Raw genomic sequence first — 16915 nt, 5'->3', positions numbered from 1 at the left:
TGGGCAAGTCACTTAACCCTCACTGCCCTGCCTCCCCCCCAAAAAAGTGTATGGAGGATGTACGGGAGGTATGATGATCTCAAATGTAACACAGCCATTATCTTCTCTGCTAAAGTATCCTGTTTCTGTTGAAGACACCATTTTTCAGATCTACAGCCTCAGTCATCCTTCCCTTACCACATACAACCAGTCACCATGTCTTTTTTTTTTTTTTTTTGCGGGGCAATGGGGGTTAAGTGACTTGCCCAGGGTCATACAGCTAGTAAGTGTCAAGTGTCTGAGGCCAGATTTGAACTCAGGTACTCCTGAATCCAGGGCCGGTGCTTTATCCACTGTGCTATCTAGCTGCCCCCACCATGTCTTTTTGATAATTAATTACCCATCTCTAGCATCAAAGCCTTTCTCTTTACTCTGCCATAACCCTCATTCATCTATTCTCACAGAAGCTTCTGAAATTTGTGTCCCCCCCATATCTAATTATTTCAGGTTATTTTCTACACTGCTGCCATGAACCCCATGCTCTAGTCGAACTATCCTATTCCTCTACCTCTTAGGATCTCTACTTTCCTTCAAAACTCAGCTCCGTTATCACCTCCTGTCAGAAACCTTTCCTGATTTTCCCCCAACTCCCACCCTCACCTCATTTAATTTTTGAGGAAATGGAGTGATTTGCCCAAGGAATATCACACAGTAAGAAGCACAATTGAGATGTGAACCCAGGGCCTCAGATACCAAATGTAGTGTTCTTTCTATATCAGAATGCCTCTGTCTCCCTCCACCCTCAGCATTCCTAGTGAGACTTGGAAGAACTTGGCCAAAGGTCAGAAGCAGCTTCCTTGTGAATAAAAGGACCAGCCCGGCCAAACCAAAAGAAATTTGAACAAGAGGAACTTATTCATCATGGAACTGCTGAGCACCTACTGAAGGATGTAAAAACATTCAAAGATACAGGAGGTGAGATTTGTAATCTTGTATCATTCTCTAGTTGTTTTATAGGTGTTCGCCTTGTTTTTCTACCTACCACTCTGTATTTCCCATAGTCTTATGCCCCTAACAGAGGTCTAATGGTGCATAAAGTTGTAATGCTGAAAACAGCAGGATGGATAGAAATCTTGAACAAGATCCATAGAATGGATTCTACCCTCAGGGAAAGTCGTGGAAGGGAAGGCTGGATGAAGAGCTTTCAGCCTCCTTCTCCCCCAGAGACCTGCAATGAAGGAAAGCTCAGAGAATACTAAATTAGCCCCAGAGGGGAAAAAAAAAAACCCAACAAAACTATAGAGGACAAACTCAGTTTAGGGTCAGTCAGCTCTTAAATATTTAATTCCCATTTATTTAGAGTTCCATCAATCTGTGTACACTATTTATATTAAAAACAAAGGAAGGTGGGGCTCCTAGCAAAAATATACATTTCAATTTTGGAGATTGTTATGACACAAGCATCTGCACGGTGGGGGCTGAGGGAGGGAAAGGTCGGAGGGTCAGGCACAGTGTCTTCCTTCACAGCATCAGGCAAGGGCAGGGCCCTCCCGGGGAGTGTGCAAAGCTGTTCCAGGGCGCCTGCCCTGAGGCATGGGGAGGGGCGAGCCTGGAGGTCCTGCCTCGGGCACTTCTGACCCCAAACCCAAGCCAGGGGAGGACTTGGAGGAGACAGAATAAAGAAGGGATGGGGTGGTCTGGTTCCTCCCCCTCCCAAAAAAAGCATAAAGAACAGGGAGAGGGTAAAGTAGCTGGGACTTCCTTTCTTCCTTTTCTCATCTGTTCCCCCCACCACACACACAACTGATTAACCCAAGGCTGCCAGCAGCCTGAGAGGCCCCACCGCCAGTGCTCCCAACTGTCTTCTAGTCTGTAGGAGCCCAGCTTTGACCCTTCCCCCACCTTGGTTCCAGTCCCAGGTTTCCCCATATGACCCTAGGCCAATAATTTTCCCCCTCTAGGAGTTGGAATGGATGGTCTGCTGTTTCTAGGTATGACTTCCTAGGAGTAGTCCTAGACTGTGCCCTAGACCTTGGGACCTACCTCAAAGGTAGGAGAAGCTACGGTTTTAAAAAATGGCCCTGACCTCTCTCCTGGTGGTAGGGAGTGTGAGGGACAGGCCAGGTATGAGGCACCCAGATGTGGAGCTGGTCCAAACAAGCTGGTATGACCTCCTCGGGGCCCAGCAGGGCAGTGAGCCATTGCCCAGTCACCAACTCTTTCAGTTAGGCCCCTGTGATCTGGTGTTGGGCAGGCTGGGGCAGCTGCTGAGTCAACAGAAATGCCCTGTTCACTTGGAATTTCTTGTTTAAACCCTTTCAAGCAAAGGGAATGCAGCTCAGCCAGTCTAGCAGCCCAGGAGCCGGGAGCCCTGTGTGGCCCCTGAAGCTCTGTGCTGTTTAAGGGAAGGGGATGGAACCTGTGATTAAAGTGAATTCAGTGCTTGGGGTAGGTACCAGTATGGTGGCTCTTGGGAGTGCAGGAGGGGGTGTTAAGGACTTGGGGAGCCAGCACCAGCTTCTCCATACCCTAGGAGGAAGGGGGAAGGGTCAGCTCAAACTCTGTTTGAGACATCTAGGTACTGGTTATAGAGTCTGGGCAGGGTAGTGTGTGCTAAGACTTAGTAATGAAATGTGGGGGAGGAGGGTGACATGGCTGTATCCCACCAGCTGTCACAGTGGGAGGGAGAAGGCCTGACCTAGTCTCCTGTCTTGGGACTCTTGGCCTTCAAGATGGGATTAGCCCTAAGGCCTGCTCCAGGCAGGACTGTGGTTCATCTTTTAAAACCCTCCCCAAACACCGGGGCTTGCTGCTCCCAGAGAGGCCCCACCAGCCCTCCTCCTGGACATCAGGGTGAAGGGGGAATATTAGTGTCCAACCCCCATGTCAGTCAGCACCAGAGGCTGCAGTTAAACACCAACATGGAAGACCAGTTAAAAGAATAGAAACGATACTAGGCATCGATGAGGCCTGTTGCCAAAGTCCGTAACTGACCCCAGGATAGCTATTCACAAAGTCCAAGGCAGTGCAAGGAATTCCCGTGGGTCTCTGCTGGGTGCCCCTCTTCTGGGCTAAATATTCTTCCCATTTCCAAAGGGTCACCACTCCCAACCTCATCCCCCCAACTTCTCAGGAGACCTGGAGAGGAAGTTGGAGACAGCTTAATGGCATAATAGGGTTCCAAAGGGGAATGGAATCTTGTCAATCACTAAAGGCTGGGAGGGGCCACAGGAGGCCTAGAGCCTATACCCAGCTTAGTGTTTCTTTGGGATGTCTCACACATGAGTCTTACATTATGAAACAAGAGCCTGAGAAGCTTGGCACCTCCTCCCCCTTTCTGTCCTAGTAGAACAGAGGGAATAGACAGGCCTCATCCAGCAAATGGAAAAAAGTAGAAGCCTGTTCTAGTGTCTGCTGGTGAAATAATACAAACCTGGTTCTGAGAGACAGACAAAGAGGGATAAGGGAGGAGAGAGAGAGAGAGAGAGAGAGAGAGAGAAAGAGAGAGAGAGAGAGTGTGTGTGTGTGTGTGTGTGTGTGTGTGTATGTGCGTGTATGCGTGCGAATGCACAAGCATGCACACAAGCACAAGTGTAAGTTTGGACTATTCCCGGAGCAACGCCAAGTGCCTCTGGGCAAAGTCAACGGAATTGAGATGTGGGCAGTGCTCCTTCAGGCCTGCCCACCATGTGTCCTTCAGCACCAGGGTATTTAGTACCTGGATAGCTCACATGTGGCCTAGACCACCCTGGGCAGCTCTTTTGTCTCAGGGTTCAGTACATGTCCTTATAGATCTCCTGGAGTAGCGGATGCAGTGAGGTCTCTGTTTCAGTTTTTTTGATTTTCTGCATGATCTGGGCATGCTCCGTCACCAGCTGCCTTAGGTCAGCCATTTTCTGCAGCAACTTGGGGAAGAGGTACTGTGCATCAGGGTGGTTGGCTTGTAGGTGGAACTCCAGGGCTCTGAGGATGTTGTCTTGGATCTCCTCCACTTGCTTGACGTTCATGAGGCCAGGGCGATCTATGGAGGAGAAGGGAGTGTTTGGGGATGGGGATTTGGTGGCCATCTCCACCCTGCACCTGCGTTGCTGTCCTGGGGGGTGGCCATCTCCATGGTACTCTCCAGGTGGCTTGCCTAGCCTTTCCTGTGCTGTGGCAATACCCTTATGCTCCCTTTCCGTGTACATCTGAGATTACTGCCAGCTGCTTGGCTTGTATGGGAGACAAGGAGGTACCAGGAATCTTTCTGAATTGGATTTGAAAGCAGTCACTTAAGACTGAATTTAGCCTGCAGGGTGGTGGGCCACATGGCAGAATGAAAGGAAAATGGCCTTGAAATGGGAAAATGTAGGTTGGGAACCTCCGATTTGTCACTTGATCACTATGGAACCTTGGGCAAGTGACTTCATGGCCCCAAGCCTGTTTTCTCACCTGCAAAATGGGGCTGATCCAAGCATCACAAACCTTACAGGTCAGTTGTGAAGACCAAGTGTGATAATACACACAATGCTTTACAATTGGAGCGATCACTTATAATTGTGACCCATCCTTCCATAGTGAGGCTGAACAGCCTTTCTGCTAGCAGCGGGGTATAGGCTTTTTGGACCCATAAATGGGAGCTAAGTTATCAGCATCAGTCTTCCTCTGAAGAGAACAGCTCAATCCCTGGAAGGGACAGAGTGGACTCAGGAGGGAGGGGAAGGAGAACCCTGGCCCAGGATAGAGCAGCTAGAAAATGACCGACATGGAATTCCGAGGACTTGAGCTTAGATCTCAGCACCCCCTCCCCACCAGGATGGGAAGTCACTTCAAGCAAGTCACTTTTACTTAACCATTATGGACCCAAGTTTCTTTAACTGTAATATAAGGGGGCAGGACCATATGACCTGGAAGGTCCTTTCCAGTTCTAGGCCTATGAGCTCATGACCTCCAAACCTAAAGAGATAGGGCTGGCCTCCGACAATAAATCTAGGCCCCAGTTTCTCACCTCCACAGAGGATGATGGCAGCGATGAAAAGGGCCAAGTCGCTGTCATCCAGTTCCAGGGCGTTGAACTTGACAGCAAATTCAAACTTGGGCTCGATGATCTCACTGAAGGGTTTGCGAAGACTTCGGAGGAACTCCCGGGTCACGAAGCCATTGCCATTAGCTACCAGGAGTCCATCCTTGTTCATAATGGAGGCCAACATGGCAAAAATGGCCTCGTGGACGCCATACTTGAGTAGGGTCACCTGGTCATTCAGGAAGAGGCTGACAAAGCTGGGGATGCTCTTGGCAAACTCGGTGAGCTCGCGCACTGTTTCCACCGTGGTGCACTGGCAGCGGTAGAACACGTGCACGCTCATCTCCTTGTACTGGGGGAGCCCATTCACCAGCTGCTTCCAGACTAGTCCCTTCTCTGCCTGCCACAGCGTGTCCATGTCGTGGATCACAAAGGGCTACAAAACCCCAGCACACCCCCCACCCCAGCCCTAGTTAGATGTGGAAGCCTTGTATATGTGTGAGGAGGGGGTACCCATGGGAACTCCACACCTCCCCACTGGACTCCTTGCCTCCCCAACTCCCTTGTCCACACCCAGAAAAAAGAAAGAGAAATGAAGTCCCACTTCTAGAAGGGACAGGCAGGAAGCAGTGCACCCCCCTCCACCTCCATCCCCCTGCCAAAGAGGATTCCCAGACATGGCTGGTTCTACAGCCACATCCCTGGTGCTATACTCACAGGCGTGCTGCTGGCCTTGCCAGTCAAGATGCCCCGGGCCTTCTTTTTGGTCATGTTGAAGTTTTTCAGGTAGGCATTGTAGATGTGCTTAGAGAAAGCCTTTAGGTCAGCTCCTTGTGGATTCTGCCCGCTCACCTCACTTGCGGTCAATCCCTCTACCAGCTTCCTCTTTTCTGCCTCTGGCATCCGGCCAAAGCGAATTGCTGGTACATGGAAACAAGACAGGGTCACTGGGAGAGTCTATCCCTAAACTGCCTCCTGGGTAGGTGCCCATACACTACTGTGAACCTCTCGCTGCCAGCCGAGCACCATTTGTTTGTTTGTTTGTTGTTTGCAAAGCCCTGAGCCGAGTGGGAGCTGTTCCCTGTTTCTAGCTTTGGAGAACTGAAACCCACTACAGGGCTTAAAGAGGTAATTTATGTGACGTACAGCCGGCTAGTCCTGGCCTGGAATCTGCCCGATTCCTGACCTGGGTGTCCAGGACAGATTGTGAGGAGACAGTCACCTGCTATAGCAGAAAGAACCCTGGTCTAGGGCATTGGTAAACTTCTTTGGACCGGGTCACCCAAGCTCTCAGCTTTCCTTTCCTCATCTATAAAGTGGGAACAATAATCCTTTCACAGGACTGTTATGAGGCTCAGGTGATAGAATGCTCATGAAAGCACTTTGTAAACTGCAAAACACTATGTTATTATTGTCAGGTACTCCTTTTAAAAATCATAGAAGAGGTTCAGGAACTGGTTTCTTCTGATGGAAGTCAAGGAAACTTAGAGTTGGGAAGACTAGAGAGAAAGAATTGGTTTATTTTAAAAGTCTCTCAGGAAAACCCCTAAGGCCTGAGGAGTGGAACAGGAGAATGATTATGAAAGGAAGATTTAGAAGAAAATAAATGATCGCTGTCACCCACGTAATAAAATCAGACTAGGGGACAGTTACTCGTGACATACACAACAGAAACCCAAGGTGTAAAGCAGATGAGGAAACATTCGGGAACTGCTCTCCCTTTAATAAAACACAAGCAGGTAACTAGCGGGGAGGCAATGAGGGCAGGCCACGCTTCTGTTTTGTTTTTTGGTGAGGCAATTGGGGTTAAGTGACTTGCCCAGGGTCACACAGCTAGTAAGTGTCAAATGTCTGAGGCCAGATTTGAACTCAGGTCCTCCTGATTCCAGGGCCAGTACTCTATCCACTGTGCCACCTTTAGCTGCCCCCCAGGCCACGTCTCTTAATGGACTTAAACATGAGGGGTCCACATGACTCTAGTTCTCCCTGCTCTGGGGTGTGGCGTTGGACCAGTAAGCACCTTCAAGGCAAGGAATGCTTCACTGTTGTCTTTCTTTCACTCCCTAGGAACTAGCAGGTAGTACACATTAAATGTTTGTTGATTTGAATTGAATCAGAGGAACACGGAGCTGACCTGCCCCTGAATGGAGGGCCTTATTTATGGGCAGGGAGGAAGCCCTGGCAGTTCACTGAACAGTGATTCTTAAGCTCCTGTTATGTGCAGGGCACTGTCCCCAAAGAATGGATAAATTCTAGGGATCAAGTCCTCTGTCATTTTCCTGCCTGGCTACCAGTATGATCCACACGTATTGTCAATTCTACAATAAGAACCTGAGAAGATAAGTTTGCCCCACCACAGAGACACTTCCTCTGGCCTAGTTAAGATACTTAGAGCTGGGAGGCTCCAAGTACTGTCCCTGCTGCCATCCCCGCCCCCTCACCCTAGTGTCCTCCCTCTGGAGCTCCCTGTCAGGGGAGGTCTCCATGTGATGGCTGGTGGCCACTTATAGGGGATAAGTAGGGAAGGGGATGCTGTTTCTGTCCCTGTTATTCTAGAAGACCTGAGCTTATAGCTGCCATCGCTGAGATTCTGTGGTTTAGCATCACTCACTCCAGCCCGAGCATGTGCTCTCTGTGCCTGGAGCAACACAAGCCTTTAGCTCGGCTCGGCTGGGCCCAGAAGGGCTGAGCACCAGCACTCACTAGTCAGTGCAGCCCCACAGCTGCTGTGTTACCCCATCTCACCATTGTGAGACATGCCCAGGGACAGACACTTCTGAAAGCGGCAGTGCTGACACTTGTTGCGATTCTTCTTCTGGACCTTGCAACTGCGGTCACATTTCTCATACTCGAGCTTCATGCGGATGGTCCTTCGGAAGAAGCCCTGGAGGGCCAGAGCAGAGAGAGGCATTACGGGCCTAGTGTCCTCCTTGTGTTCACACAGGGCTAGGAGGGGCGGGGGAGGTAGAGGTAGAGGAGTGCTGAAGAAAGGCTTGTGGAAGAACCATGCCCAGCTCCAGCCCTCCAAACCACAGGACTCCGGGTCGGGACCACTAAGTCCTCAGTCTCAGCCTTGCCCTTTGTGGGACGGGGCTGGGGTCCTCTGGGTTTTTATTTGTATCATTTGCCACCTTCTTCCAACAGGCAGCTAAAGCAACCCATCCAGCACAAAGCTTCATCTCTCCTGTCCCTTTTACTAGAAGCGTTCGGTCCCTACTCAGATGCTCCCAGAGCACAGCCTGGGTTTCTCCCTTGCCCTTATCATAGTCTTCAGGGGATCCTATGTATCACACACATTCCAAATCCTCCCCAAGATATTACAAGCTCTTAACTTTGAAGATATATCTCAAGTCATTCTTTTTATCTCTGTATTCCCAGCACTTGCCATGGTGCCTGAATACAGAGTAGCAGATTTTTTTTTTTAAGTGAGGCAATTGGGGTTAAGTGACTTGCCCAGGGTCACACAGCTAGTACGTGTTAAGTGTCTGAGGCCGGATTTGAACTCAGGTCCTCCTGACTCCAGGGCCAGTGCTCTATCCACTGTGCCACCTAGCTGCCCCAGAGTAGCAGATTCTTTTGTTTTTGTTTTTGTTTTTTTGGCGGGGCAATGGGGGTTAAGTGACTTGCCCAGGGTCATACAGCTAGTAATTGTCAAGTGTCTGAGGCTGGATTTGAACTCAGGTACTCCTGAATCCAGGGCCGGTGCTTATCCACTGCGCCACCTAGCCGCCCCCAGTAGCAGATTCTTAATGTCTGCTGAATTGAACTGAATGAGAATGTTCATTGAGAACGCTATGCTTGCCTGTTCAGACATGCTAAAGCCACCTCGGGAAAAGAAATGTAAGATTTCTACAAGTTTTCAAGTGGGGGAGAGAATTGGTTAGGGTCAGGGTTTGGGGTGTTGGGTTTTTTTAATGGAATGGAAGAAAAAAATTTAAGGGCAATATATAAAATGCTTTAAAAAATCCTTTATAGCCCAAATTTACCTTAATATGTATTATATATAACTTGGGTTGCACAGAAATGTACCATATTTGGTACATTTAGTTTGTAAAAATCTCAGAAAAAGGGATAAAAGTAGGGCAGGCCTCAAAAAATACACTCCAATTCTTTCCAATTTTTTCCTAGGCTTTCAGATTTCTAGGCAGAGGAAGCCTTGAATCTTTCACTGACTCACTGGCTCAGCAAGGTGGTCACTATGTCTCTGCTGTCATGTCAGGTGAGGTCTCCAGGGGGCGCAGGAAGCCCAGGAGACCAAAGGAGGTCATAAAGGAGGAGGCGGCCCAGTACCACAGATGGCCAGCAGGGGACGAGAAGGAGGACTAGACCTTGGAGAACAGACCCACCCTCACCCCCTTCCCCTCCAGTGGGCTCAACAGCCACCTTTAGGAACGTTTTTCCCAGAGCCTTAATCTTGAATCTGCCACCAGAACCTGACAAGGTGACCAAGGGTACTATAGTTGGGATGGGGGTTGCATGAAGCGCAGGCAAAAGCCAGCAGCATTTGGAGCCCTGCCCCCCCCCCACTGGTTCCTTAATGACTCCCAGCTTCCTCAATGCCCCATTGGAAGGGTTTGACATTTTTCACACCAAGTGCCCAGCCATACCTTGCAGCCTTCACACGCATGAACCCCATAGTGGAACCCCGATGCCTTGTCCCCACAGACCCGGCACTCCATGTTAAGGCTTCCGGAGAGGGCACCATCACAGCCCATCTGCAGCTGATCCAACAGCGATGGTGAGGAGCTCTGAGAAAGGTCTAAAGGGGCAGGACACAAAACACAGTTTCAGACGCTGGGTGACCGACACCCAGCACACACAACCTAGTGGGTGGGAAAGGGACAGGCCACTGCTTTCTTCATGTAGTTGGTCTGGAGCAGAGGTTCTGTTGGAGGCTGTTGGTTTTGTTTGGGGAGGACGAGGGGAGAGCTATCAGACGAGGGCTCCATTCCAGTGCTGCAGCTGCATCCGACCCTTACAAAGTTTGGGGATGTGCTGCTTGCTTTGTGGAAGCCAGGGTCTGATGGGGAAGGTCAGAGTGGGTTACCCACATGGGCTACAGGGTTTGGGGCAGGACTTCTGTCTGCCTCGTAAATCAAATCAATCCCAAGCCACAATGGGTTTCCAGGCCTTCTCTGGCTGGGGTGTTCTGGTCAAGAGGACCCTGCTTATCATAGGACCACAGCAAGCCAGTGCTGGGAGGAGCCTTAGAAATCATTTGGCTCAACTAGCTTATTTTATTTTTTGCAGACAGGTACACGGCAGTATATTTATCCACTTGAGTGTGACACATTCCATCAGTGGGCAATAGACATGTATATGTATATACGTATGTATGTAAGTGTGTGTGTACAGATGGGGGAGAGAGAATGTCTCCTCCTGAGCTACATGACCCAGAGTCTGAGTAAGATTATCAATTATCTTGTTCTTTGGAACATTTTTTGTTGCCTTCCTCTGTGCAATATGGTGAACCTCTGTTGATAGTTCTTCAGATACTCTATCTACCAGACTTAATCTATTAGATCTATTCATCACCTCCACTTCATATTCATGAAGGATGTTATTTAGGTCATATAGTCTGATGGTTTTTCCTACTTCAATTTAAATCTGAATTTTGCAATAAGAAGTTCACGATCTGAGCCATAGCCAACTCCAGGTCTTGTATAGAGCTTTTCCACCTTTGGCTGCAATATTGACTATGTGGGGGGCAGCTAGATGGCGCAGTGGATAGAGCACCGGCCCTGGAGTCAGGAGTACCTGAGTTCAAATCCGGCCTCAGACACTTAACACTTACTAGCTGTGTGACCCTGGACAAGTCACTTAACCCCAATTGCCTCACTTAAAAAAAAAATATATTGACTATGTGGTGATGCCCACGTATAGAGTTGCCTTTTGGGACGTTGAAAGAATGTTTGCCATCACCAGTGAGTCATCTAGACAACTCTATTAGTCTCTGCTCTGCTTCATTTTGTACTCCAAGGCCAAGCTTGCCTGTTATTCCCATTATCTTTTGATTTCCTGCTTTAGCATTCCACTCCTCTCTGATGGATGTGGCACATTTTGGGGGGGTGTTATTTCTTGAAGATGTAGGTCTTCATGGAACTGATCAACTTTGGTCTCTTCAGCATCAGCGGTTGGAGCATAGATTTGTATTATTGTGATGTCAAATGATTTGCCTTGGATTTGAACAGATAGCCTGTCCTTTTTGAGATTATGCCTCAGAACTGCTTTTCTCACCCTTTTATTCTTGGGCTCAAGGACCACTGTAGACAGCAACTGTGGCCATGGCCAAGAAGGAAGTGAGGAAAGCCATGGCAAATCTGGAGAGCATGCTGAAAAGCAGAGACATCATCTTGCTGACCAAGGTCGGGATGGTCAAAGCCATGCATTGTCCAGCAGAACGTATGGCTGTGAGAGTTGTGGACTATGAACTGTGGTGCTGAAGATTTTTGAGAGTTCCTTGGACAGCGAGGAGGGAAAATGAGTCAATACTTAGAACTCTATTTATTGACTGCAAGGTCAAATACTGAAGCTGAAATTTAAATACTCTGGTCACATGAGAAGATGGGATTCATTGGAAAAGACCCCGATGTTGAGAAAGATTGAAGGCTTGAAAAGGGAACAGCACAAGATGAGCTGAATAGTGTTGCGAACTTGGACAGACTTCAAGAGAGAGAGGATAGAAGGGCCTGGCATGCTGTGGTCCATGGGGTCACGAGTTGGACATGACCAAATGACTAAATAACATCAACTACCTTATCTTACAGAGGAGGAAACTGAGGCCCAGAGAGGAGAAGTGTTGGCAAGCTGAGATTAGAACTTGGGTCTCCTGACTCCAGAACTCTACCTCAGGTTGTAGCAATCTTCTAATCCTTTTGTATTATCCACAGCGGCTCCAGAGTGCCTTGCAATAAGAAGGGGAGCACAATACTCATGCCCCTGTGTGCCTTCTTCCCTCAGACTCAGCCTGTCCAATTGTGACTATGATCTATGCCCTTTATCCTGGCTCTAGAATACTTATTAGCTCTTGCCTAGGAAGCTAACCAGCTGCTGGCACAGGTCTGTTTGTTGCTCTTGTCAACGTGCCACGCCTGTTTAATCTCCCTCAGTAGAACTCGAGTTTTGCAAAGACATGGGTCGTGTACCCTCCTTTCCCTTGATCACCCCACAAAGCCTACTCTAAGAACTCTGCATCTGAGGATCAGGAGCTCTCCACCAATTTCCTCAGGCTTAGATCCTCCTTGGATCCATTCTGCCCCTTGCCCCTTTAATCCTGCTTCCCTTGCTTTAGGGACTTGGAGATATAAGAACAATAAAGGAGAAAATGGGACTAAGCCTAAGTGAGGAGGAAGGCAAGATTCTGAGGAGTGCATGTGTCAGTTCCCTGCCAGCTGCCCAGAAGATAAAAAGGGGGCATTTCACAGCATCATCAAAGGGGCTGGCACTAATCTAAAGTGGATCCTCAGGTGATAAATCTTGCCGAAAAACAGATGCTGAGAGTCAAGAGACGCCTGTAGTGATGTCTGATGGAGAGTGCCATGCCAAGGGAGAGAGTGTCATGGTTATATTTCATTCTGGGAGGGTTTTACTTGAGGTGCGTTTTGGCCTCGTCTGAGCAGCTGAGAGAGCGGGGCAGGGAGGAAGGGAGGGGAGGAGTCCAGTGCATTTCCTGAAGAAAAGTATTTCCATTCTCCCTTCAGTCACTGACCTGGCTTTAATGTTTATGCTGCACTGATAATGGAATCCCACTCTAACACTCCAAGAGATCTACGACTTCATCCATGTGGACACTCCCTTCAATACAGATCCTAGCCCAATCACGCCCACTCATTCTGTGAGATTCTTATCTATGTCTAGCCACAAATCTGCTGGGGCTCTTCTCCTCAGTCTTTTGACATCACATTGATATTACTTGAACACCAGTGGAGAAATGGAGCTGAAAATGAATTAATTGTTGAGCTACTGGCTTCTAAGTAAAGATAAAAATAACTAGCACCCTTAGTTCCCTTTTAGTGTATGTGTGTATGTATTGCGGGAGGAAGGGCATGAAGAACTGAGGGATCAGACTCTGAGTGTCCTTTTTGACTGTGACACTGCTGGCATGGCTAGTCTTGTGTGAATGATGACCAAATTCTAAAGATTCTTCACCACCAAGTGATTGTTAGCACGTTGCATTGAGAAATGGGCTCTAGTTTTATTACACTGAGCTCTACCTCAGGATGCTCCTGCATTCTAGATTTGGTCTGTTAAGCTTAAGGAAAGAATAATGGATTTGGAATTGGGTTGAGCTCCCCATTGTGCCGCTCACTTAACCTGTAGGCTCTTGCATAACTTGGCTTCTCTGGTCTTCAAGTTCCTCAACAAATGCCAGATAACTTCCAAGGTCCCTTCCAGTTCTAAATCTACGCTCTATTGCTTAGCAATGCCAGTGCCTGGAACACAGCAGATGCTAAACAAATGCTCGTTGACTTATCCGTGACCCTTCATCATTGCCTCCTCCTATTCTCTTATCTAGCAGCTAGGTGGCACAGTAGATAGAGCACCAGGCATAGAGTCAGGAAGACTTGAGTTCAAATCCAGTCTCAGACACTAGCTGTGTTACTCTGGGCAAGTCACTTAACTGTCTGCCTGGGTTTCTTCATCCCTAAAATGAACTGGAGAGGGAAATGGCAAACCACTCCAGTATCTTTGTCAAAAAAACCCCACATGAGTCGGATACAACTGGAAAACAACTGAACAACACTCTTCGGTCCATTTATTTTGTGTTTAATCAAAGAAAGCAATACAACCTCTTCTTCCCCCAACTACTCAGTACTACCTCTGAAATGGCTGATGTTGTAGACCCAGGCCCTGGGCTGGGGAAGACCGAAGTTCTCTGCAGCCAACCGGCTTTGTGACCCTTGGCAAGTCATTTCCCTTTTTAAGACTTCTGTTAGAGTCACTATATCAATGTCAGCTAACTTCCTCCTCTATGAAATGAGGTATTTGGAGCAAGTAATCTTTAAGTCTCTTCATAATTCTAACATTCCACACTTAAGGTTTTGTTGTTGCTGTTGCTGTTTTTGTGGGGCAATGAAGGTTAAGTGACTTGCCCAGGATCACACAGGTAGTAATTATCAAGTGTCTGAGGCTGGATTTGAACTCAGATCCACCTGAATCCAGGGCCAGTACTTTATCCACTGCACCACCTAGCTGCCTCCCACACCTAAGTTTTAATAACAATACCAGCAACAGTAATACAAATGCCATAGTTCCTACTATGTTCCAAGCACTGTGCTAAGTAGTTTACAAATATGATTGATCCTCACAATGATCCTGGAAGATAGGTGCTATTAGGACCCCCATCTTACAGATTAGGAAAATGATGCAAACAGAGGTTAAGTGACTTGTCCACAGTCACACAGCCAGTGTCTGAAGCCAGATTTGAACTCAGGTCTTCCTGAATCCAGGCCCAAAGCTCTATCCACTGAATCATCCAGCCATCATGTCCCATGTTTGAATACATTCCTTGAGCTTGTCATGTCTGCTTCCTAATTACTTCTAAAGATCCTACCTCTACCAGGAAGTCTTCTCTAGTTGAAAGAGCAGAATTTACTTTGACCTGAAATGCCCTCAGCTCCTCATGTTTATTTAACCATATCACTAAATACATGGACCCTCTGAATTAATTGTAAACATTCAAATGAGTCACCAAGATAGGGACCATCATAAACATCCCGATCTCAGATGGCAAAGGCAGCCCATGGTTACTTTACCAAGTCCTTTTAATTGATGTATTTGTTTAATCCACTCCTAATTATCTCTCTCCCTATCAGAGGTGTCCTAGCCTGGTAGTGTGGACAGGGAATATCTACCTTTACCTCACTTTGTACAACCTTGTATCTAAAGGCTTTTGAGACTGAGCTCAGGTGCTGAGTTGAGGTCAGGACACAATTCTATCAGTATGGGGGGTAAATGGGGAAGAGGAATTGCAGAGAAGCACCTAGACCTCTTCAAACTGGGCTTTAAGCGGCTTAAAATACTCATCCATAAGGAGTTTTAGAGCTGGAAGGCACTCCCTTGTTTGGGAAGGAAACAGAGGCTCAGAAGAGGTTCATGCAAACGCAAATCCTTACCGATGGGTTCTAAAAGTTTTCAGAGTTAGGTCCAGGGGGTGAGTCCCAGCTTTGTCCCTGCTAGCAGAGAACACTTCCCCTGCTGGAGCTGGTCTGGAAAACCCCTTTTCTTTCTTATAGTCAGCAGATTATGCTTCAACTCCCTCCTGGCCTGGGAGGTAAGCTGCGTATGTGACACAGTGATCACTGCACCACAAATGGGGCAGATGGGAGAGGCTTGAGGGAACGGGCTCTGAGTCTCCAATGACGGAATGGGAAGGGCAACGGTATAGATGTTTGCACAATCAAGGAGGCAGGACAACTGAGCCATTAGAGGAGAAAGTTGACAGTTCCTGCCAAAAGCCCATGGAAGGCAACAGCCTATCTCTTAGTGTGAGGCTGCCTGTAAATAACATAAAAAGCAGAGAAAGCCCTCACCTCCAGAATGGTGTTCTAGAGGGCCCCTTATACCACAGCACTAGCACCGATGGGGTTAGAAGGGTAAAGCAAGAGACCCAGCTGAGACGTTTTAGGGGAAACAAAATACAGGCCTGGGCTAGTTATCTAGGTGGCTTTCCCCTTTGAGTCCCTGGGAAGAGTCTTGTGCTTTAAACTATGCTATAGCTGCCTGGGGCACTGAGATCTGCACAAAGATGACTATGTCACAACATAAGGGACAGTTACATTCTTAACATTCTTTGAGTCCTTTCTTATGCCTGCAAGGTCAAGGGAGGGGAGAGGGGAGAGGTAACTACTGTAGAAAGAACTGTGCTCAGGCAGAGAGTTGGTCAAAACCTGTAGGATAACAGAGTATTTTAGGATTCTCTTCTGCATTTTCCTTTTAAAGTACAATAAACACCTTCCGGTTTCTATTCTAGACCAAAGACAACTCTCCACCTGGGCCATTCCCACTTCACTATTAACAAACAAGAATCTATTAACTGCACAGTACTGTAGAGTGCGCAGGAAAGAAGCCATGGCCTGAGGTGGCATACAGCACTCCCTGTCGACCCAGAGTCCTGCTTAAGCTCTGCCAGTCCTGACTTAGCCTAGCCTTTTGGCCTTCTCCTCCCAGCCAGCGCCAGCACAAACATGCCACTTTGGCTCATAAGTGGCAAATTTGTCTTTTAGGGCCCAAGGAGGGTGGGCAACATTCCCACTTGGGTGCCAGCGTGAACAGGAAATAACATACCTCTGAAGACCAGCTACTGTTTGCCTGAGCAAAAATGAAGAGAAACAAGGCCAACTCTGGGCAAAAGTGCCAAAGCGGCTGAATTGGGTGGTCCTGCTCCTGCTTTTACCCCCTCCTCTCCTGAGGGGGCGCAAGGTCTTGCTTTATAGTCCATTCTTCTTCATCAAGTGGGAAATTACTTGACCATAGTTAGTGGCACATGTACTGGCTGAAACCCACTCACACGCCTAGCCCTCGCCACATTTGTTCTGAAAAGACCCATCTAATTGTGAAATGAAAGGCTTGGGGCTCCTCAGTTAAAGGAATGTGAGGAATCAGCCAACAGGTGGGAGCAGGGGGCTTGTCTTTGCCCTTGAAATCAAACTAAGCCCAAGCTAGCCTCACTTTGGTCATTTGGGGATGCGTGGGACGAGAGGTATGAGATTGGGAGGCCTTGCAGTTAGACCACCTCCAAGCCAATGCCATTCCTACTCAGCTGGGGAGCAGGGGCAGCTATACTGGATGACTCTCTCCCTGGGACATGCCAGACGTGAAGAGAAGGATGCCCTGGCAACCATAGTCTCCTGCAGCACTGGCCCTAGGAGTCTGCTCTACGTGGGGCAGGCCCTCCTGACTGGGGGGGCCCTATCTTAAGCTTCCTAACACGTT

General features: G+C 48.2%; 1 protein-coding gene across 14 annotated transcripts in view; it reads right to left on the bottom strand.

The window, feature by feature from the left end:
- Nucleotides 1-1306: 1306 nt before the first annotated feature.
- PPARD (peroxisome proliferator activated receptor delta) overlaps nucleotides 1307-16915 on the bottom strand; it is an 81147-nt gene continuing 65538 nt past the window's right edge. For 13 of the 14 annotated variants that reach the window (XM_044003896.1, XM_044003897.1, XM_044003898.1 and 10 more), the window contains 5 exons: nucleotides 9589-9740; nucleotides 7727-7865; nucleotides 5699-5901; nucleotides 4967-5417; nucleotides 1307-4000 (listed from right to left, as the gene is read on the bottom strand). In XM_044003896.1, the coding sequence (XP_043859831.1) occupies nucleotides 3753-4000; nucleotides 4967-5417; nucleotides 5699-5901; nucleotides 7727-7865; nucleotides 9589-9740 (1193 nt within the window). In that variant the 3' untranslated portion in view covers nucleotides 1307-3752. The remainder of the gene's footprint in view (nucleotides 4001-4966; nucleotides 5418-5698; nucleotides 5902-7726; nucleotides 7866-9588; nucleotides 9741-16915) is intronic. The other variant, XM_044003910.1, reaches the window with a different exon arrangement.

The sequence above is a fragment of the Dromiciops gliroides genome, chromosome 4 (genome assembly GCF_019393635.1).
Source record: "Dromiciops gliroides isolate mDroGli1 chromosome 4, mDroGli1.pri, whole genome shotgun sequence".
Classification (NCBI taxonomy): Eukaryota; Metazoa; Chordata; class Mammalia; order Microbiotheria; family Microbiotheriidae; genus Dromiciops; species Dromiciops gliroides.
Note: the sequence above shows the minus strand (reverse complement) of the source record. Positions and strands in the feature narration are given on the sequence as shown.